Raw genomic sequence first — 23,167 nt, 5'->3', positions numbered from 1 at the left:
GAACAAAATGAGCCAACTTTGCTGTAGCAGAACAGCTGCCAAGGGGGAGCATCCAGGTACTACAGCGAATAAAGTGTACACAGAGTGTAAGCATTCACTATTGCCTTCAGGGATCTATTCGGCATGAATCTCTCTGAGATCAATTTACTATCATACCGCTAACACTCTACATTAAAAAAGAAAAAAAAAAGTCTTGCTCTAAAATAAAAATTGGTCTCATCAATGCTTAGTGCTAGATCAACAGGACTGGGACCATGAAGGTGTCTGCAGGATCTGCTGACCTTTGGAGGAACTCCTAACTTGTCAGCAACATTGAATTTGATAGATGAGATAATGCTTAGTGAATTGAAGCTTATTCTTTATTCACTACATGTAACCTCAGCTTTGTTTAACTGAATAACCTCTGCTACTCTGATACTTAGAGTATTGATTGCTGTTTTAGAGCTTTGATATACTGTACATTTTTTAAAGGCAATTATAGGGTATCTCAACTTTGGTTAAGATAATCAAGTTTGGGGGATGATGAAAAGAGTTCCATGACACTGCAGTGTAATTGAACAAATCCATGATTCTCTTCATCAACACATAAGGCAAGAGAAAAGCAATATGGCAGTCTTTTGAAAAAGAGATAAATGATATGGATTACTATACATAAATTACCAAAGCATCATATTTAAATATTCATGGGATTTTTTTTTTTCAGAAAATGAAAATAAAGCAAGTGTAATAAAGACTATTTCTACCAAGGACTGCTCTTAAAAGAGCTGGGTACCCCCAAATTAAATTCATGCTTCTTAGTCTCACTTTCCCATAACATTGGCATAATTCAACCATGGCATTTTGCCAATTATCTCCAGAGTAAAAAATAGGGTATTAATGACCCTTTTTTCAAGGAACAAAGTTCTTAAGAGGCAATTGATTACTGCTTTCCAGAGTAAATGGTATTTCTCCTGGGGATCTATTATTTATGAGATAAACCTTGAAGGGAAAAAGAAATTCAATCTGAGCACATTCATTCCTTTAATGGTCCTTGGAAGAACATAATCTTATTTTTCCCTTTTTTCTTCTCAATGTTATGAGAGTTTATACTCTTTCAGCAGTTTACAAAAACCAGGGTCTGCAAACCATCAAAGTGCTTAGAGCCGTACAAAGATGTATAATAGATTGGCAGTACCCAATGCAGCCTTGCTTCTTCTCCTAAAATGCATAAAATATCTAAATGATAAATATATACAAGTATATGATTGTAGATCATGAGTATGTGTACATATACACACACAATTTCTTACTCTCCTCATAAAAGCAATATACGTATATGTTGTTTTCTTCCCCCCACCAGGAGGATTTAATATGAAATCCCAAACCTATATAATGAAAAAATAATCATATGGAAAAAACTCAAATTAATACCCTCTTGGAGACTAAATTGCTATTTACCATAGCAAAAAAATAGCTGATAAAAATAGATCTTTTGTTCTGCTGAAAATTTAAATGTAAAAAGACTGCAAAAAAAATCATTTATTATAAATGCAGGGAATATAGAGAGCTACTTGAATTCACACATTCAATAACTATTATACATGCAAAGTATTAAGACATTTATAAATTAGCCTTCAGCTCAGCTCATTTTAGGTTGTTTCCATAGCAATAGTAAAGGGATAGTTAAAAGCCACTTTACCATTTCTGTACCTTGCGGTGGTCCAATCCTATCCATTTCCATTTTTTTCTTTAAAGAAAAAGTCTTTATGCGACTAAAATTTAATTTAATAATATTTGTACTTCTTTTCACCTTAGTGCAAAATATATGAATAAAGCAATATTGGATTAACCACCTCTATTTGGCGTTAGCCAACTTACTTTTTTTCTCCTGAGATTCCAGTGCATCAAAAATTTAACATGTAATATCGTAATTCCTCCTAACATTGGGATTCTTTAAATTTTTATATCAAAATGTGGAAGACCAATTCTCGAAGACATTCTCGAACCTCACATACCCCCCTCCTTATGTGTATCGGTTAGAGTCCTGGCAGAAAACAGATGGCACACTCAAACGGCTAATTAAAGAGAGTTTAACAAAGGGACCATCTATAAAGATGTGACAGAAAATAAGGAAACCAACGAGAAATAGAGCAGTTACATCCCAAGGACAAAACATTCAGAGCTGTTACTATCCCTAAGTCAGAAGAAGCAAGTTACAGACCCTGGAGAGGGTAGCTGAACGGAGAGGGCGACCTGTCAGGAGATGCAGCCTTCAGTAAGGAGACACTAATCATGGTAGTGACCTAGCAGAAAGGGATCCTGCAAAATAAATACTCGGACTTTACTTCCTTCCGATATCTGGCCAGTAGTCTCCATTGGTCAAACCAAACCAGAATCCAGAGGCAAAAGAATTCATTAATAAGGTCTATATGGGTCAGCCCCGGATACAGAGCAGGGCAGTAAAGGAGAGGGAGAGGCAGGACGAAGGTATCCATTACACCCCCCCCCTTAGGCATATAATTTAGTGAAAATCGCCTTTCAATTTGAAAACAGCATGATGGCAGTTTTACATCAGCAAAACTAGAAAGCAATTTGTGTGTTAAAGCATCTGTGGAAAAAAGGAACACATTAAACAAGACACTTGAACTTATAAGGTAAGAGAAATATTTATTTAATTTTGCACAAGAACGAGCTTATACTGAACAAATTCAACCAAATAATATTAAGTGCAGTAAAACAAGGAAATAGGGATGACTTTTCCTGTTAGAAAATATTAAGTAACCATGCCTGTGCATTATTTTTATCATTACAATAACTTGTGTCAGATTTCTTTTCAGAGTGTATACTGTACATAACATGTTATAGCTTCTTTGCTTTGCTTCTGAAAATATAATTCATTCACTGCCTTACATTTTATTTTTCTGCAGTGAGGAACCTAACTGATTTGTGAAGATTCTGATCTAGAGAAAAAATTTTCTGCACCAGTGAAGCTAGAGGCTTTCAAAGCTCTGATGGGTTCAGGCTTTATATCCAGGGGTCATGATGTCATGTTGTATATTCCACACCTATTCTTCTACATGGTGATGTCAGACACAGTAGAGGCAGAATTCTGGTCTAGTTTTGCTCCAAGAATTTTCCTTCCATGGTTTTCTCAAGCTCCACAAATTTCATAATTGAAAGTTCACTCAGCTATTAACAAAGCTGCACTTAGCTGCCTACAAATCATCCACTTTAAGTTTTAACTTTTTATTTTTATTTTTTTGGTCTTTTTAATGAAAGAACATTCTTTAAACAGAAATCTCTTGTGAAACAGTTAACTTCACAGTTCCTGAAGGCACTGTGGATCCACTGAGCAACAGATGTGGCCATTCTAGAAAGAAAAAAGATTTAAAAAAATGGTATAAATTTTTAAGACATTAGTAAATAGTCACACTTGTTGATTGATACACACACATAACTGGATGGTTTATTTGTCATTTTTGCATCCCTGGAAGTTCAATGGCCCAATCGCTTTTCATGTCTCTACCACTGCAGAACTAATTATACCCAGTTATTTGTGGCAAATTACAGGCTAGCTTTATTTACCCATGGCATCCTCTTAGATTACATTTGTTCTTTTATTTATCCACAAAATATGTATTGAGTTTATTGAGCCCTAGATATACTGATGAATAAAGCAGATGTGGTCACTACCCTGATAGGGCAGGGCCTACAGTTTTTTTAGGGGGTGAAAACTAACAAGCATCAAGCAAACATACAATCAAACATTGTGAAAAGTGCTAGAAAGGAAATAAATGAGGTAGTGTCATGAAAATGACAAAAGACAGGCTGCTCAGATTTGGTGGTGAGAGGAGACTTCATTGCAGAAGTGATATGTAAACCAAGACTTCAGAAAGATGCATGAAAAGGTAGGCTGAAAGCACAGGGAATAGAATGAATAAAGGCTTTGAAGTAAAATGTGTTCTGTGTAGTTAAGAAACTGAAAAGGTCTGGATAAGAATTTTAAATTGGTGAAGAAAACAGGGTAGCAATGAAGTAGGAGAAAGAAATAGGAAGGGAAAGGCCAGATATGCATAAAAGTTTTTATAATCAAGTACAAAAATAATACAGTGTATTACAAAAAGAAAAGAAAATCATGTCTTTTTCTTTTATACCTTGCACTTATTTCCTTCAACTAGCTAATAAGTAATAATGATAATTAATATTGTTATCATGATAGTAAGATAATAATATCCTTCCACTCGTTTAGTGCATTCTCTGTCAGACACTTTGCCAGGCACTTTAAATACATTATCTAATTTTAACCCCACAGCATTCCCAGTAGGTTCACTATTAATAGTCATACTTTTTAGATCCAGAAACTGAAGATTAGAAAGCTTAAATATCATCTCCAAAATCACACAGCTAATAAATGGTATATCTGGAATTAAAATTCACATTAGTCTGACTCTGAAACTCATCCTCTATTTGATGTTTTCTCTGATAGTTGACTTTAGATCATTGAAAATGTATTATGCTTTAAAATGATGAAATCGAAAGTGTCTGTTCCTATCAGATAAAACTTAAGAAATAAAAGATTTTGATACTTTAGGTTTTATTGAAGCATACCAAATGAGGAAAAATCCAGTCTATATTCAAAAAGAATATAATCCTCTTCCTTTATAAACTGTTATTAAGGAGAGTTATTATTCTGACAGCAAGAGAGTCTCAACCATGTCTTGGATTTCCTGTGGCATTTTAAAGCTTTGTCATCATGCTTAGATGACGCAACCTGGTTACATGATCTTTCCCAATCCATTGACTCAATGAAATGAGGGGTGTTCCTGAGTATCAGTTCCTTAAATTCTAGGACTTTTGAGCAAAAAGAGATTTAAGGAATTTATGGAGCCTTTTGTCACTGAGTATGTGAAACTAGCATTAGAACCTTATCGGGGAGAAATCCTTAGTATGGTTCTCATGAGCATGTTTTAGAAAGGGATTATGTATTTTTCAAAATCTTCCAGGAATTTTTTTTTAATTCCATAACAATATGTTCTGCTACAACAAGATAAATGCTCTACAAACTATATCATTGGATCCTCCTCGATGAGGGAAACATAGTTTGTACATGAAACATAGTTTGTACAATATAAAATAAAGTATTAAAGATACTAATAAAATATCCTATTGGGGTTTTGGTTTCAGTAACGATAGTTGCTTGGGTAAAACTAACCCTCCTCCAAATAACTACAAAGTCTGGACAAAACATATAAATAACTATTTGAAGCAATGGCAAGTGACTAGAAAGAGGCGGACACTGGAGGGGTTTCAATATTTGAAAGAAGGGAAGTGTGCTGTGTGAGATTCATTTTTATTTAGCATTTCCCCTTAGAGAACTCCCTAGACTATGCAGCTTAGGATAACTATAACTCAAGCAGAAAGCCGTAATCTGATAGGCCTCAAATGCCAGAGAACACCTTTAGGGCTGTTAGAGTTGCTAGAAATTCAGGAGGAAATATCTAGAAATGAGGAAGTGACAGCATATAAGCTTCCCTCAATTCTTTGTCTGGCTTTTGAATTGCAGAGAAGACTATAAATGGGCAGAGTCATAGTATAAGCATTGAAATAACTGAGCAGAAATTTCAGGTGTTGCGGTACGTAGCAGTGTTTAAAATCTATGCCCTGCCAAGTTAGAAAGTATTGATAAACAATTCAGGCTTTACATAGGAAGCCCCAAAGGACTATGATTGAGAGTAAAATAATGTCTCAAGATTAAGAGATTCACCCTAGAAAAGGGTAAATCTGGAACAGACCTACCCAACCAGTGTGAAGCCAAGCCTCCTTGAATGCAAGAGGATTGGACAGTAGCTTGCAACCTGCTATAACAAAAAATAGTCTTCAGAGGAAATGGATAGAAGATAGGTGCAATATCATATTTCATCCATGATATCCAATAAACCATGTGAAGAAAAACAGGAAAAGTTGATTCCCAATCAAGAAAAAAGGTAGTGAATAGAAATGACTCAAAGATAATCCAGATGATGTAATTAGTGGACGGAGACTGGAAAGTATCTATTATAAATATCTTTGAAGATGTAAAAAGAAATTGTTATAATAAAAAAACGATCATATATCTTTACAGAGAAATGAAACTATAAATAGAATTAAATGGAAATTTTGGAACTGAAAAGTGCAATATTGAAAAGGAAAAATTCACTGGATGAGTTTAACATGACAAAAGCAATGGTCAGCAAATTTGAAGACAAAACAATAAAAATTATCCAATCCTTAAAGTAAAGAGAAAAATATTGAAATAAAAAGAGCCTCAGTGACCTTCAGGATAACATTGAACCATGTAACCTATGTATAATTGGTGTACCAGAAGACTAGGAGGGAGAACACTGTGCAGACAAAATATTTGAAGAAACAATGGCCAGATTTTTCTCAAAATTGGAGAAAGAACATAAATTTAGATATTGAAAAAACACAGAAACCAACAGAGAGAATAAAGACAAAAAAAATCATGTTTAAATGTGTCATAGTGAAATTTTTGAAATCCAAAGACAGGGAATTGTGAAAGAAGACAGAGGGGGGAAAAAAGACATATTGCATACAAGATGATAAAAATACAAATGATAACTGAATCCTCATCAAAAAAAAAGGGAGACCAGAAAACAATAGAGCATCACCTTTAAATTTATGGGAACAAATATGTCAATCCTGAATTCTAAATTTAGTAAAAATACTCTTCAAAAATAAAGACATTTTTAGAGATATGTAAGTTGAAACAATTTGTAGCTAGTAGATCTGCAATATAAAAAATGCTAAAGAAAGTTATTTAAGCTAAAAGGAAATGATATCAGATGGAGATTCATATATGTGAGAAGAAATTAGAAATTGCATCAGAAATGGTAAATATGTGGATAAATATAAAATACAGATTTTTTTCTTCCCTCAATTTCTTTAAAAAATATTTAACTGTTTGAAGCAAAAATAATGAAGTGGAATTTTATTGTACATAATTATAAGCCTAGGGTGATGAAATTATATGATTCCAAAGTTCTTACATTTTATATGAAGTAGTATAATATTAAATCTTTAAGTTATAAAGATTTACAATACAGTAAAAATTAATTATATTGTAATAAGTAATATATATGTTGCAATCTCTAGACCAGCAACTAAAATAATAACATAAAGATTTATAATTAAAAATCCAAAAGAACGATTGAAATAGAATAATATAAAAATGTAAATAACAAAAAGAAGGGAGGAATGGGTGAATAGGAACATAAAAAATAGATGAGACAAATAGCAAACAAATGGCAAAATGGTATCCCTAAATCTGTCAATGTCAAAAAATTACATTAAATGTAAATAGACTAAACACTTCAATCAAAAGAATGAGATTGTCACACTGGATAAAAACATAAAAACTAATTATATGCATCGCCCATAAAAAATGTACTTAAATATAAAAGAATAGATAGATTGAAAGTGCATGGATCAAAACATAATATTGTGTGGCTAAACACATACAAAATTGACGTTAAGTCTAGAAGTCTTGCTAGAGATAAGAACGGACATTACACAATGATAAAATGGTCAAATCACCAGAAGACATAAAAGAGAACTGTGTGATTCTATTTATGTGAACTTTTACAATAGGCAAAATAAATCTATTATAATGAAATTAAATTGAGTTTTCCTATGGGAAGCAGGTATTACCTGGAAGGGGACACAAAAGTACTTAACCAGAGTGTTAGAAATATTCTATATTTTGACATATCGAACTTATCAAATTATACACATAATAATTGTGCATGTCACAGTAATAAATATTACCTTTATAAAACTAAAATAAAAGGCAATCCACTAAAATTTAATCAGGCTACTATGAATAGTAAACACCTACTGTCATAACTAATTATAAAAACTATTTTTACATAGCAACAGTCAGTTTCCTTAACATCCTGTTATTTCTCACTCACTATATTTATTATTAAAGAGGTCACTGTTACTTTTATCATGTTAAACTCTAAAAATCAAGATTAATTCTCAGTAATATTTTATATATAATATATAATATATAATACATTTAAATATATCTAACATATTTATTATCTATTTATTTAAAAATATATTATTAATATATTAATTCATCTATTTATAGATGATACAGATTATAAATATATGTATATATAATGTGCATATATAATATGCACATATAAATAATCTACATCTAAATAATAAATATACATTTTAAAATCCCACAATCATCAATAATTAGTATATGTTCATAGAATTCACTTTTAAATTTCTTTATTTTTAGTCCTTTTGCAATCAAAGCGCATATATAATCATACATATTTCATCTTAATTTTTATTATAAACATTGTTAGTACAATGCCTGAATAATATAACTATGTAATATAATTATATAGAATTATATAGAATATATAATTATAATATAACATGATATTTTGTATCACAGAATTACTACAATTTATTTAACTATTTTTCTATCTTTGGACATTTTGGTTTCTTCCTTGATTCTGCATGACAAAGGATGTCGAGGTGAATATTGTCATGCATATAGCTTTTCGCATATTTTAGATTGTTTCTTTAGGATGGAGTCACAAAACTAACATTAACAGGACAAAAGATATTTATGTGGGAACGAAGAGCTGGCGAGAAGGGGTATATGTGAGCTATTGACATGTATTTTTCAATGTCCCTAAAAGTGCACAAGAATTACAACTTCAGTACATCTCTGTCAGCATTGGGAATTATCATGAAAGATTTTTTTGCTATGTGAAAATAATTATTCATATGTTAATTTATATTTAAGTATCAACTAAAAATTGAAAGATTTCCTTTTTTAATAGCTGCACATTTTTTAGTGAATTGTTTATTCATCCATTGCTGCTTTATATATGGGGAAATAAGCATTTTTCTTATTAATTTTTATGTTTTTAATCTAATAAAGAAATCATACCTGCTGAAAATAGTTTTCCAGTCTCCAGTTCTGACTTCCTACTTTTGTTTCTAATTTTGTTTATCTATAGAATATCTAAATTTTCTTTGAGGTATATTTTATCACTTCCAAGTTAGAAAAGGACTCTTTCTTCTAGAATTTTGATAAATATTTGATTATAATGTTTGTTTGGATTTATTCTTTAATATTTAATATTTTTCCATGTGAAATTTATTTAGACATATAACAGCATATAAAATTACTTCCCTCAAATGCTGTCCAGTCATTTGAATATCTATAGAATATTCCTTTTTTCCTCTATCAATTTACAAAGTTCTCTTGATCATCTATTAAAGTCTTCATTATAATGTTGCTTATTTATAGAATATTTGTTTCCATAGACAGATCTAGTTATGTATTCTAATGTTAATACAAAGGCCCATTTTTCAAAACTTTAAGTTTGCCATTTCTGTTATATGAAGGCAACATTTAGGAAGCGAGTAGCTTCAACTTTATAAAACTCTAATTTTTCTATACTTCAATTACTTCAGTATTACATCTAGTCTTCCCAGGAGTTAAAAGCGGCCCTCTGTTTCCAGTTTTCAGTGTCCTGCTCAGTGATTTCTTATTAAAGAACATGACCCTCTAATCCCTCCTCTCTCCTTATTTCTTAACTGGGTACATCCATCGTTTGTTTGGGGCCCAAAGCAAAATTACCTGAAAACACACTGACCCCATCATAAGGGTGCATCATCTCAGATTTAGAAAAGACAACCTTAATAATTCATTTTTGGCTTGAGTTTAACTTCTGAGTGGAGAAAACATTTTTTTAACCTAAACAAATGAAATTTGAAAAGGTAAATTTTTACCCTTTTCCATCCAGCTAACCCCTAATTCCTCAGATTTCCTCTGCAATGTCATTTCCTTAGGAAGTAACTGGTTCACAGGTTGTACAGACTCTTAGCACAGTGCTCCTTCCCTTCATAGCACCCATCGCAATTTGTAATGTTGTCTTTATATGTTTCATGACTTAATGTCTATTTACCCCACTATCAACAATAACAGCCAATATTTAATTAGTGCTTACTTTGATTCCAAATACTGCATTCTTGTCCAATGAAAAAGTCTCATGATGACAGAAATGTTCTTTATATGTGTTATCTAATATCATAGCCACTATCCACATGAGCAGTTGAAATGTGGCTAGTTGACTGAGAAATTTAATTTTAATTTTATTTAATTTTAATTAATTTAAATAGCTGCATGTGGCTGCTGACTACCGTATTGGACAGCACAGCTCTAGACAATAAGGTGCTGGGCAATAATTTCTAGAAATGATTCTGTCAGTTTTTTACTTCTCATTATACCCTTGGTGCTAGTCCAATACCTCATACAATTTGTACTGATGGAGTAAAGAGAATAACCCAGAGAGGGGTAGTGTAGGGAGATAAGTAAAAACAGTGAACTGAAAGCACCTACTTATGAAAAATACTCACCTCCAAATTCATGTTTTGCATAAATTTTATTTAAAAAATAACACAAAATAAACAATAAAAGTGAATATTTGTGATAAATTCTATAAAATTGAGCATATTCTAACAACTCATATTTAATAAGAGAAAAGGAAACTAGCATCAAATGGTAACTTCTGAGAATCAGCATTTATCTGACAGAAAAAAAATGAATTTAATGCCAAAATACACTTTCTGGAATACATTCTTACCTTGAGCCAAAAAATCCTAATAGTTGTTTATAAGGCAGTGAATGACAAGCTCATTCATGCTCTTTACCCCAGAAAATACTCTGATGTTTTTCTGCCTATTACTGAATCCACTTTTCTTATTGAAAATATCTGTCTGTGCCATATTCGGCGGGGTTTTCATCCCATTACTTGGTATATATTTGTGTTGTCATTGCACAGAACAATAATCTAACAGTTAGATTAAGAGTGCAAGGGGACTCAACTTTATTTGATAATTAAATGTCAGAAAGTATTTTCCTGTTGGTCATTAATGCTGAAGTTTCTAGACACAAACTGTTAATTGTACTCATATTAAATGTATATCAAAACAACATTGTATATACATTATTAGTAACTTTTCTTAGTAGTAATAGCTTTCAATTTTGCTAATGCACTTACAGAAACCAGCATTGAATGTTCACTCAAAAAACTGCTTGATCGAAAATTAAATTGATTGAAAGAGCTAGAAATTTTGGTTTGAAATAGATAAAAGTATCAAAGCTTAAAGCATTTTATATTATTTTGTCCTGTTACATTGAGCTAGTCTAGTAAAAATGGAAATGCTCACTTAAAAAGACAGAGATGTACTATGCTGGAAAAAATCTGATATCTTTGCTTTCTTGTTGTTAAGCCCTACAGATTTTTTACTTAGTTTTAGTGTTGATTGCAAAATTATAACCGAAAAACAGTAACCTCTAAATCAAATGTTTGTAGAAACAATAATCAAAGTAGGATGCTTTCAACTTTGTCACTATCTATGAACTCAATATACTTTGTCTGCATTATTTGTATTTTTGTTCTTACTGAGGCTCTATTTTCCAATGGTAATAAGAAGAAAAATCTTTATAATAATTTTTGTCCAATTGTAGGAATAAAATATGGTGAATGATGGGTCTTAAAATTTTCAACTCAATGTAACTGATCACAAGAAACCAAGAAATAAGCCTATTTTTTGCCTTATTGATTTTCATTTTGGAAAATATATCTACTTTGTCAATATATCTTACAGATCTTGTAAAAGAAACAGATAAAAATCAATAAATAATATTGTCTTCAATTATGAAAGAAGAAACAGAAAATTTGGTGTTATCGGTTTTTTAAAGATGTGTACAGTTAGATACTTTAAGACAATTTAAGTAGGTTGTTTCTGTTCTGGTGACAGAAATAACTGATCATTCCGGTTTCTGACCATGCACCTCCTTCTCCCTGCATGTGTGTAGGAGGACGCACATGACATTCAGCATTAGCGCTAATAAACTGAGTAGCATTTACTTCTCCCATCTCTCTTTGAACAATAAATAGGAAAAAAACACAATGCTTCCCATTGGCCAGGTTAAGCACATTAATATCTATGAGCTCTTGGTGCAGCTGGCCAAGTGCTCTCTACCTGAATTTAATGGGTTTTACCTTGCACTGGCAGAGAGTACACTCGGTGCCATGTTTGATCCAAGAGGAGCCAGTGAAGCGAACCACATTCATCTCATCCAGGCAAGTTTTGGTGATGTCATTGCGGATGGTGTCGGCCTGACAAGGGTCGGTGACACAGCGTGGGCAGCACTCATTCTCTGGGAGCACACTGAATTCACACTCCACCTCTGGACAAGGCAGGGGCCAACAGTCAACTTCCCCTTGCTGCAAGGAAAGCAGATGTGCAAAGGCAGAGGGAGAGGAAGGGAGAGTGTGGAGGGACGAGAAGAGGGAGGGAGCACGGTGTTTACTGCACACTCAATTTATTACACTCAGACCTTTAAAGCCATGAATCTTGCAGGGCACCTACAAAAGCCCTATCTGAGTAATGAGGTCTATACTGAAGCTGGATTTTAAAACTGTCTTCAACAATTAAACAAGAACAACAATAAGACAAAAGCAAAAACCATTCTCTTAAAACAATCAAATTTGCATGCCCCTATATTTCCCATGAAAAAGGAGAATTATTTACTATGGAAGGGTTTTTTATTTAACTTGCTGCCTGTGAGATCCCTTTTTAAAAATAATTTTCTTGATTTTTTTCCCCCTAACTTCTCACTGATTTCCTTCTGCATAAAAGAAAGTTTTGTCTATTTATGAGAAAATAAACTGAAATGCGAAAGGCATTTGACAGTTTTTGTTTGTTCATTTATATGTTTCTCAGTACAGAGACTTTGAAAAAAAAAAAAAAAGAACAAAATTAGGAACTGATTTTAGTCTTTTTATTCCATGTGGGAAAATTGTATGAATTGGATCTTTGTAAACGTAGTTCCCACCTGTTTTCTATTTTCTTCATAATTCTGAATCTCATGGTTTTATAGATGAAAGCAGCCTTCAGGCACAGAAACTGACCTTGCTCTTTCAATTGATTTTGGGGTTGAAAGTATAAAAAGGAAGCAACAAAAAAGCACTGCCTTAAAAATATCCTCATACAAATAAAAAGAAAACTAGCCATAACTTTAAAAGTAGCATCTGTGAAACTTTCTTCTATAAAGATACACAAACCAATTTTCCTTTTCATTTACACCACTTGAAAGAAACAAGAAATTTGGTCAAATGAAAAAAACACTGGTGTTTTCTTTATCAAGTTTACATTTTTTTTAACCTACTGTTTCCAGTAGAAGTTTTATAAATACATACAGACATTCAATTCTAACACTCCAGATAAGTATTCATCATATGTGCATATTATGTGTATAACAGGGTGCTCCCCAGAACTGCATCTATAGTAACGGTCTTTAGGAGAAAAAAAGTGTTGTTGTTGTTGTTCTTTAAGTCTGAGCAAGACTGATAGAAACTAATTTAAAAAGTTCTATTTGAAAAAAAATTACATTTTTCATAAATGCCATTGTTCTATTCATAACAAATATTTAGTGAGTGCTTGTATTATGCCAGTAGGTATTTGTTCTAGATGATGGAGTCTGAGTAAGCCTACACCGAATTAGACTGAGGAAACTGAGTCTTTTCTTCTTTTGAGCTCTGGAGATACTCCTGAAACACATACACAACATGGTGCACCACGTCTACCCAGAACATTCCTTCTCAGGTCCTGACTGCGCAACCATCATCTTGTCATTTTAACCAGGCTCACTTTTTGTAAACACCAACGCTATCTATGGCCAGGTACTGCATACTGGTGGGTAGGGGAGGGCAAGGTTGCTTTCTGAGTCTAAACTCTTCCTGCACTTCTTGTAGTTAAACTTACCAAGCAGCGGCACTGTTGGCAATTCTGTACCCATGTGTCACCACTGTTATATAAAGTTTCCCCATTTTGATGGAGGCACTGACTGCTAAGCCTTGGGTCACATTCAGGGCAGCAAAAAAGATCAACTGTAGGATTTTCACAGTCGCAGACCATCCGTCGACACATTACAAATCCATTCTGTAAGAGAAGGGAAAAAAAGCAGTTAGCAAAAGCCTCCAATTCTCAATATACTAGCATATGTATGTGCATGTCTGTATGTGTGCAGACATATATACATATATGTACATATATACAAATACATATTATATATATTCTACTTATATATACAATATATATATAAAAGCTCAGATGTTGATGTGAAGTTGAGATAATTCACACTCTTTACCCAATATAATTGACTTTCTTTAAAGTTCTATTTTGTAGCTAACACACAGAAATTACCCAAGCTGGAAAATTTCCAATTTCCTTTCCACACACTACTCAATCAAAAAGAAATTTTCCAGAAATGGCCACTACAAAATGATTAGCACTACATGGTCCTTATGTGCACATAAATGTGTATATAAATATACATGTACTTGTTTATTAGTATAGTAATTTGAATGCTAACTAAATTTTGTTTTGTGTGAGGGCATGTATTTGGTAGCTAGTTAAAAAGTCTTACATATTGTTAAGTTTATGAAATATTTCAGACCTTATGTTTTTGTACAAACTGTTATAATTTCTTCCATAATAGTTGAGTCCTTGGTACACAGTATCATTCATTTAACTATAATTTAAGTCTCTATTATCAACTATGTACATGCAACAGAACATCCTTCTAACATTAAAATAGAGGCCAAAAGAGATATATTTAAGTCCTAGGCCACCGCATGTCCATTCTGGCTTCATTTATGCATTCATTCAAAGGTGATATTGTAGCTATGGAAACAACAGCATAGTTAGCAACAAAAATTTTATCAACAAAATTTATACACATTGTGTTATTTTCATAGACTAGAATATTATTAAACGACAAAAAGGAATGGTTTACTGATGTATGTCATGAATATAAATGAATGTCAAAAACATAATGTTGAGAGAAAGAAGCCAAACACAAAAGAGTACGTACTATATGATTCCATTTATATGAGTCCCTAGAAAATACAATTCTAATCTATAGTGACTGGAAATGATGTTTGCTTGGGGCTGGGGATATGGGACTAAGAAAGGACAGAGGCAACATTTTGAATAGATGAAATGTTCTGTTATATTGATTCTGATGGTAGTTAAATGAACATATGCATTTTTCTAAGTTCATTAAGCTGTACACTTGAAATATATGTAAATTACACCTCAATAAAAATGATTAAAATTTTATATTTATACCAACCTGACATGAGCACACAGAGCACCGATCATTTTCCAACACCCAAATCTGACCATTGTGCTTAATTTTTCCATCATGGATGCAGTCCCCTGTGCAATTCTTTCCATGAGGACATCGGCAATCATATCCACCATCCAAGTTAAAGCAAATGGTATCGTTGGCACAGCTGTGCCTGCCGGTGCCACACTCATCAATATCTACGGCCAAGAAAAGGCAGCAGGCAGTGTGCTTAGAATATGCTCAGTTTCAAACAACTGCAATCAGCCGAGTTGTCTCCTGACATAAAGCATTCAGCTGTAAATTAATTTTCATCTTACTGGCATGCATTTTCCATTAAATGCTGATGAAAGCAATGTTAATCATCTATAGCGTTCACAGGAAAATATTATCATGCTTGATTTCAAACACCAAATAACCTTGGTTAGATTTTTAACTTTTATACCTCTGTAAATACCATTAGGCTTTATGAAACATATATTTTGAAAGTAAAGAATAAGACTCACTTTATCAAACAAAAACAGTTGGGCTGTGAAAATTTCTAAATGTGCCTGTGATTTTTGTATTGGGGAAATCATCCTCAATGTTAAAATGGTACTTACAGAAAATCCTTTCTTTGTGGGAGATAAGATGTCACGGGAACCCTGAGGCATTTTATTCAATTTCAAGCCCTATTCTCACAGCCATGTCATCCACATGTAAGCTCTTCTCAATGGTCTGTTGGGGTGTTCTTCCCTTACAGTCCAGGCATTTTCACAGTGTCTTTATACCCTGCCTCTCACCAATGGGAGGGCAAGGCACCATCAGCAATTACCATGTCTCTCACAAAGAATCCACCACTTCTTAACTTTTTCATTTCACATTATCATTTCATCTCCTGCCTGACTCAATTGGCAACTGCCCATTCTTCACCTGACCTCACCTATTCCATGGCAATCACAGCCTAAAGCATTTTCATACAGATGAAAAGCAAACATCTTGACCCACGGATCAGGTCCATAGGAGGAGACATGATTCATTTTATTTATCCCCATAATTTAAAGGTCACAAGCCAAAATACATTTCAGGGATATTGTATGAGTGGCAGTAAGCAGTTATTTCCCATTTCATCTGTTTCTTCTGAGTAAAGGTCAAGAAAGAAATTAAATCACAGCAGAAAAAGTGGGTTAGAGAGAAGATGGAATATACAGCTTTTAACTAGGGGAAATGTAGGCTGATTTTACTTCAAAATCTTTATAATAGAGTTTAGTAGATAAGTTTTTTATGTGGTTTGATTTCAACAAAATTGGAGACATGGACAAGTCAAGATTATATTTTAGCCATATTTAAATTCTTAAATACTTAAGTTCTGTCATATATACATTTCTGAAAATAAGTTGCATGGTATATTTCTATTTACCTTGATTTTTAAATTAGTTCACATCTCAACAAAACCAATGAATTAAGATGATGGTCGAAAATTTTTTATTATAATTACAATGAACTATATTAGCTTAATTTGCCAAGGATAATAATGCTTATAATTATAGACTATGAACAAAAGGAGAACTGTTAGCCAGTATGAAGATACTTTAAAAATATTTTTGAAGGTATGTTGGTTAATATATATATATTTTTCAGATGAGAGAAAATTTTCTCTTGGTAATGGAAATGAAAATTTTAAAGTAGCTTTATATTTAATTTATTCAGTATAATATGGCATATTTGATGAGTGGATCTTTGCCTCCCATAAATATTCTTATAATTAAGAATTATTATAAACAGAAAAAAAATTAACCATAGTTGTTGGTCTCTCTGACCAGAAACTCTACCAATTACATCCTACTACATACCCTACTACATACAGAGCCCTTTAAAAATACATAAGAAGAGAAGATGTCCAGGCACAAAAAGAATATGTGTTCATAGATAAAGTATACCTACAATAAAGAAATAGAGTAAAAAGTAGCTCCGTACAATAATTGATGTGTGTTTGTCGTACATGGAGAAACATGTAGGCAACTTGATCTAGCAGCAGCATTTGACACAGTTTATTCACTCTCCTTGATAAATTTTCTTTATTTGCATACTATCAACATGCTCCTTTGGTAGCTCTCTTGGGATCTTTCTTCTGACCACATATATACTTTCTAGGTATGGCAACTAAACTATGAATAAGATTTAGCCAAGCGAAAGAGGTGGTAAAGGGCAGTTTACTCAGAAGCAAGAGTGTGTTTGAAGGCACAACATTTAAAGCTATCAAGATGTTTTGAAGGAACAGAAATGTTGGTATGACTTGAATGTCCAGAGTAGAGTAGATAAACATGCAGCTAAATAAGTATTCAGGGCCCAAGTAAAGGTCGTGTTAAGAAGTTTGAACTTCATCATTAAGAAAGCATAATGTCATTTTAGAGAACTGCAAAAAAAAAAAAATCATAATCAAATATCCACTTGGGAAAAATTCCTTTGACCTCATCTTGGTAAAGGGATTTGAGTAGATTCAAACTTGAAGCCAGAAGATCAATCAATAGGCTATTTCAGTAGTCCAGGCAAGAGATGGTCATATCATAAAAGCAAACACTTATGTAGTAGCTGGTATTACCAGATTTTAAGTACTTTCATATAATGACTCATTTAATACTCATAATAACCGTGGAAGGTACAATTATTATCCTCATTGGAAATTAAGGCATAGAAATATTGCATAACATAACTTTCCCAATATGACACATCAGTTTTCAGATGGGAACCCAGGCAATCAGGTTCCAAGTCTGTGCTCTTAAGCACAAAGCTGTATTGAATGGTAGCAGTGGGGATGCATAGAAAGAAAAAGCATAGATAGAATCTTCCAAGAAAGAAACAAGATAAAGCAATTTAGTGATTTTTTGGCTTCAAATATTAGCCAGAGGGAGGTGTAATGAACAATGGCTTGGAAAATTTGGTTGATGATTATTTACAGAAAGAAGAGCAAGATTTTGCTGAGGAGTGGATGTGGGTGGCAGGGCTGAGGAAAGACCTGAGTTAGTTTAGTACCAAATTACACTTTCCGTGTAATTTCCGGGCTTCCAAGCAGAGCTGTCTAGTAAGTAACTGGATCTATGTGTCTTGAATTCAGAAAAAAGACTAGGTCAAAATATGAATTTGGTGAAGATATACTTTTATCATTCCCTTTCTCAAAAATACTCCTTCAGACTCAAGTTCATTCAAACTTCTTAGTAAGGCATTTAAAGCTAGTTACTTTGTTTATACTCTCTTTCTCTATCTCAACTTGCAATAATACATCACACTTGAATTCCTAAAACAAATGCTAGGTACTCAAGTCTTTCTTAATCTCAAACAGGAAATAATTTCTCTCTTTTATTCCTTACAGCCCTGAATTTATATTTTTTCTCAAATATTTTATCATTTTCAACCTTGTAGCTTTCTCCTCAATTAAGAAACTCACCACATTCTATCTTGTATTATAGTTTTTTTGTTATACATATTTTACCTCTTCTACAAGCTGAGACCAGTGACCATCTTCCTTTATATTTGTATGTAACAGATGCCTGGCAAAGTACCTGAAAGTACCCGTGCATATATTCATCAACTACCTTTGAGCTGAATTGGATTAACTTCATTTTGTCCTTTTTCTTGATTTAGGTTAAAGATTTATGGTATTTGGCTTGAACATAATAACATTAAAGAGATACTGTCTTATAAACATTATTTTTTTGGTCTTACAAGTTCAAAAAAACCTCACCAAGTTTAAAGATAACCCAGAATAAAATGTAAACATGAAAATAAAATATTATTATGTTAAAAAAAATACTAGGTTTTGTTCTCAGAGAGAGACAAATTTGGAGGTAGAAATGATGATATGGACAAGAAAAATGGTATTCTGGCACATTACCTGGGGATTAAATGTCTATACACTTCTGAGATAAATAGATGAGCAAAACAATATATTTTGTATGAATGTGACTCGTAAACATGTATATTGTAGATTATACAACTGTAGTCTAAAAAAGAGTAAAACAGCACAGTTATTTATTCATGTCTTCAAGTATGAATCTTATACTTCAGAATAATTGTAAACCCACTACTGTGGCTTTGTCCACTTTGAAATTTTTGTTGTTGTTGTCGTTCGGCAACAGAAAAATAACACTTGCTCAGAAATAATTATACTCTTAAAATTGCATCCTTCTATATATTAATATTACAGTTCTACAAATTGCTGAAATTCTAGTAAATTGGTAAGTGTTTAGAAGCATTTTAGTCTTTTTTTTCAATAACATAGGTGGGTTCTTTTCAAAGAATCCTTCAGAGCACATTGTCTTCTGAAAGAGTAGTAGATTTTTCTGACAATCATTATAAATTCTATTGGAAGATTAATAGTAAAATCATCATTCTAGAATTGTGTATTTTTTTTTTTAATTAAGATTTTCCCACTGTTTCTGTGTTTATGGCGTTTCCTCAAAAAGTCTTTTGGGTGTAAACATCTCATAGACTTCTTTACCTATTTCTTTATCTTTATCATGTGTTACTTTAACAGCTAGTTTAATTTTCCTTGTTATTTTCTGAACACTCATGAATGCACTAATTATGGTTTGTCCTGTTCACTTAAACATAGTTACTATAAATCACATTATATATCCACTTTTAACATAGGTTATGTTAAAATATTATCTGATTAAAATATTATCTATCATAGGTTTTAATCTTTTTCATTAAAATATTGTCTATCATAGGTTTCAATCTTTTTCATAATAAAAACAAATATTTCACCTACTATGTGCCAAGAATTATTGTAGACACTGATGACTGACAGACAAGCAAACAAATTATATGACTTTTGAAGCTTACGTTCTATAGCAGATAACAATCAAGTAAACATATTAATATATACAATCATATCAGGATAATTTAAAATTTCTATGAAGAAAAGTGGAACAGGATGAGTGAATAGTGGTCAGGGGTAGGATGCTATTTTAAATTGAGACTCCAGGAGAAGCCAGTTTAGAGGAAATCTAACTTAAATGAAAAAAGAAGCAGGCAAAGGGGTGGGAGAAGGACATTCCTGACAAAAAGAACAACACATGAGAAGGGAATCAGTTTGGTATATTTGAGAAATGTTAGGAAAGCCAAATATCCATATCATGTAGGCCCTTGTAAACTGTCATTAGGGTTTGGATTTTACTCTTCCCTGGAGAGTGAAAGGAGAAGCCTGTAGTTTTATGAGAAAGCCAGGAGAGAGTGGCATCCTCAAGGACAAGTGAAGAAAGTTGTTTAGAGAGGAAGAAATAATCAACGGGGCCAAATGGCCGAGTTGTCGAGCAAACCTGTAGGTTTGGCAAGATGGCAATTGTTAGTAATCTTGAAAGGAGAACGTTCACTGGAGCAGTGGGACTAAGGCCTCACTGGAAGCAGGAGAGCAGAGATACCGAGTCTAGAAAATTCTTTTAGAGTTTTATTCTAAAAGGGTGCAGAAAAATGGGAGGAATATTGGAAGAATCAGGTGATGCAAAGGGAAGTTACTTTTTATTGTTTTTTGTTTTATTTTTTAAAGATGGGTGTTACTCCAGGCTCTTTGTGTGGTAATGAGAATGATGCAGTAGGAAAATTGTATTTGTGACATGGAAGAGAAAGCGGGTAATATAAGGGCAAAGATTTCACACAGGTGAGAGGGGATGGGATGCAAGGTACAATAGAGGGTTTAATTTTCCATAGGAGAAATGAAACTTTACTCAATGAAACAGGAGTGAGGGAAATGCTGGACAATGCTGATGGTCCTTAGAGTGGGTAGCTTACAAGATCTTTATCATTTAATATCTAGGTTCTTATGTAATCCTCTCCCCAGAATGCGGAATTACTTCCAACAAATAGAATATGGAAAAAGTGATGAAAGCCCACAGATAAGATTGAGTTATGAAAAGGCCGTGACTTCCATCTTTGGTACTTGCTTTCTCTTGAATTGCTTACTCTGGTGTTTTGAGGCAGCCCTATGGAGTGGCTCGTGTTAAAACAACAACAACAACAACAACAACAAGGCCTGTCAATAGCTACATGAGTGACCTTGGAAATAGCTTCCCATTTCCCCCACCCCCACCTCAGACAAGTCTTCACGATGAGATCACAGCCCTGGCCCACAACTTGACTGAAATCTCATGTGAAACATCGAAACAGGTATCCAGCTAAGCTGCCGTGAGATAATTTTTGTTGTTTTTAGTTGCTAAGTTTTGGGGGCAATTTGTTATGCATCAATAGATAACTAATAGTGAGTGCAGTTACAAATGTAAAGAAAGATAGTCAGTAGTGTATGTTTTTTTCTATTTATGTTCTGATGAACAGAAAAAGGATGTGCAAGTATATTGAGCAAAATTAAACACAGGTTATCCCTAGAGGAGAAGTGGAAAGGATGGGAAAAGGGAATAAAACGAAGCTGCATTTTCAGCTTTAATCTATATATTTCTATATGATTTATACTATCTGTAATCAGTTTATATTGATTCTTTGTGTGTGCAACTTAAAATACAATACAGAAAAAGTAGCTCTGAAGACTTTTTTACTCATTATATACCACAGCAAATTGGAAACATAGTTTATCAGAGAAGAGCAGACTCACACTGATCTGCTTCTTGAACTGCAATCTGTGGTTCCTGGCATTCTCTACTGGGTATATTCACCCTGGAACACTGACAAGTGCAAGGTAAAGCCCTCAGACCACAGTTAAGTTGTTATTTGCAAATGCCATGCTTTCACTCCTGGTAAGGCAACAGTAGTCCCATTCCTATGTAAAAATCCAAATGGACCCTCTGCTCAAGGTCTAGCGCTCTGCAGCTGCTGGCAAAGCATGCTGGGAGCCTTGGCATCTATCATCGAAGTCTATTTCCCTTTTCTTTCTGTGAAAACCTTTTGAGGCACAAAGATAAAAGACATCTTGTCATTTAGGTGTCAAGTACTGTTAAGTTAGAATTTCCAAGGCTTTCACTGACAGTGTCATTTTAGCCACATTATTCTCTCAGGCTCTTACTCAACGAAGGTATAAATGCAAATGGAGAAAATAATGACATTTTGAGGTTTGTTTTGTTCTGCATTCCTGCTCCTAACTTCTGATGGCAAACCTTTTAAGTGTGGGTGGTTTCTCTGGCAATTATTCACTGGGCTCTGCTTACTCAATCTGCTTTCTAAAAATTATACCCCTTAACAGAAGATATAGGAAAGTAGAGTTGTCTGTCAATTCACTGAAAATAATTCAAAATTAATGGTAAATAATTGAATATAATCTGGTTGAATTTTCCAATCTTATTAGATTGAAATCTTTTAAACAGGGACCATGTCTTCTGTATTCAACATTTAATAAATATCTCTTACTTTGCCAGGCAGGTGGTATGTTAGAAACAGCCCAGAGTGGCATGTATTGTGTATATTATTTGACCATTTCATCATTGTATTTTCTCTACTCCCTTTTTCTCTCTATCCTGCTTTACCCATCTTTTTTTTTTTTTTTGTAGTTTTTTTAGGGTCATATTTTTGCATGCTGCCATTCAAAAACTTATCTGATATTATGGGCTTATTCATTCTAAAAACACTCTTCCACAGTTGCAAGTATCCACAGAGAATTGGTTTAGCATCACAAATTTTAATTATCTAAAAATCAACTATAATTAGCAAGCAAAAGTTAGATGTTAACATGTTTCCAATCACTGTTGTATAAACATGCAGGAAAAAACACCAATAACTTAAACATTAGCTCAATTTCTACTATTTACATTGAACTGTATATTCCCCAAGTTCAAAAGGAGTTCTTAAACTCCAAGTCTTCTCCTTGTACTGACCTTCGCATGATTCTCCACTTGGTGAAAACATCCCATTGTCATGGTAGCCATCTCTGCACTCACAGTGGTACCAGCCAGGCAGGTTAATGCAGTTAGCGCGGCTGTCACACTGAACAAAGCCATCAGAGCACTCATCAATGTCTGTTTGCCAAAGAAA

General features: G+C 33.3%; 1 protein-coding gene across 2 annotated transcripts in view; it reads right to left on the bottom strand.

The window, feature by feature from the left end:
• Window positions 1-2,629: 2,629 nt before the first annotated feature.
• Window positions 2,630-23,167, bottom strand: part of NELL2 (neural EGFL like 2) — a 301,007-nt gene continuing 280,469 nt past the window's right edge. For both annotated transcript variants that reach the window (XM_016146451.2, XM_016146450.2), the window contains exons 17-21: window positions 23,011-23,151; window positions 15,221-15,414; window positions 13,849-14,025; window positions 12,084-12,308; window positions 2,630-3,349 (exon numbers count right to left, since the gene is read on the bottom strand). In XM_016146451.2, coding sequence (XP_016001937.1) covers window positions 3,299-3,349; window positions 12,084-12,308; window positions 13,849-14,025; window positions 15,221-15,414; window positions 23,011-23,151 — 788 coding nt within the window. In that variant the 3' untranslated portion in view covers window positions 2,630-3,298. The remainder of the gene's footprint in view (window positions 3,350-12,083; window positions 12,309-13,848; window positions 14,026-15,220; window positions 15,415-23,010; window positions 23,152-23,167) is intronic.

This window comes from Rousettus aegyptiacus, unplaced genomic scaffold, assembly GCF_014176215.1.
Source record: "Rousettus aegyptiacus isolate mRouAeg1 unplaced genomic scaffold, mRouAeg1.p scaffold_m13_p_2, whole genome shotgun sequence".
NCBI lineage: Eukaryota > Metazoa > Chordata > Mammalia > Chiroptera > Pteropodidae > Rousettus > Rousettus aegyptiacus.
Note: the sequence above shows the minus strand (reverse complement) of the source record. Positions and strands in the feature narration are given on the sequence as shown.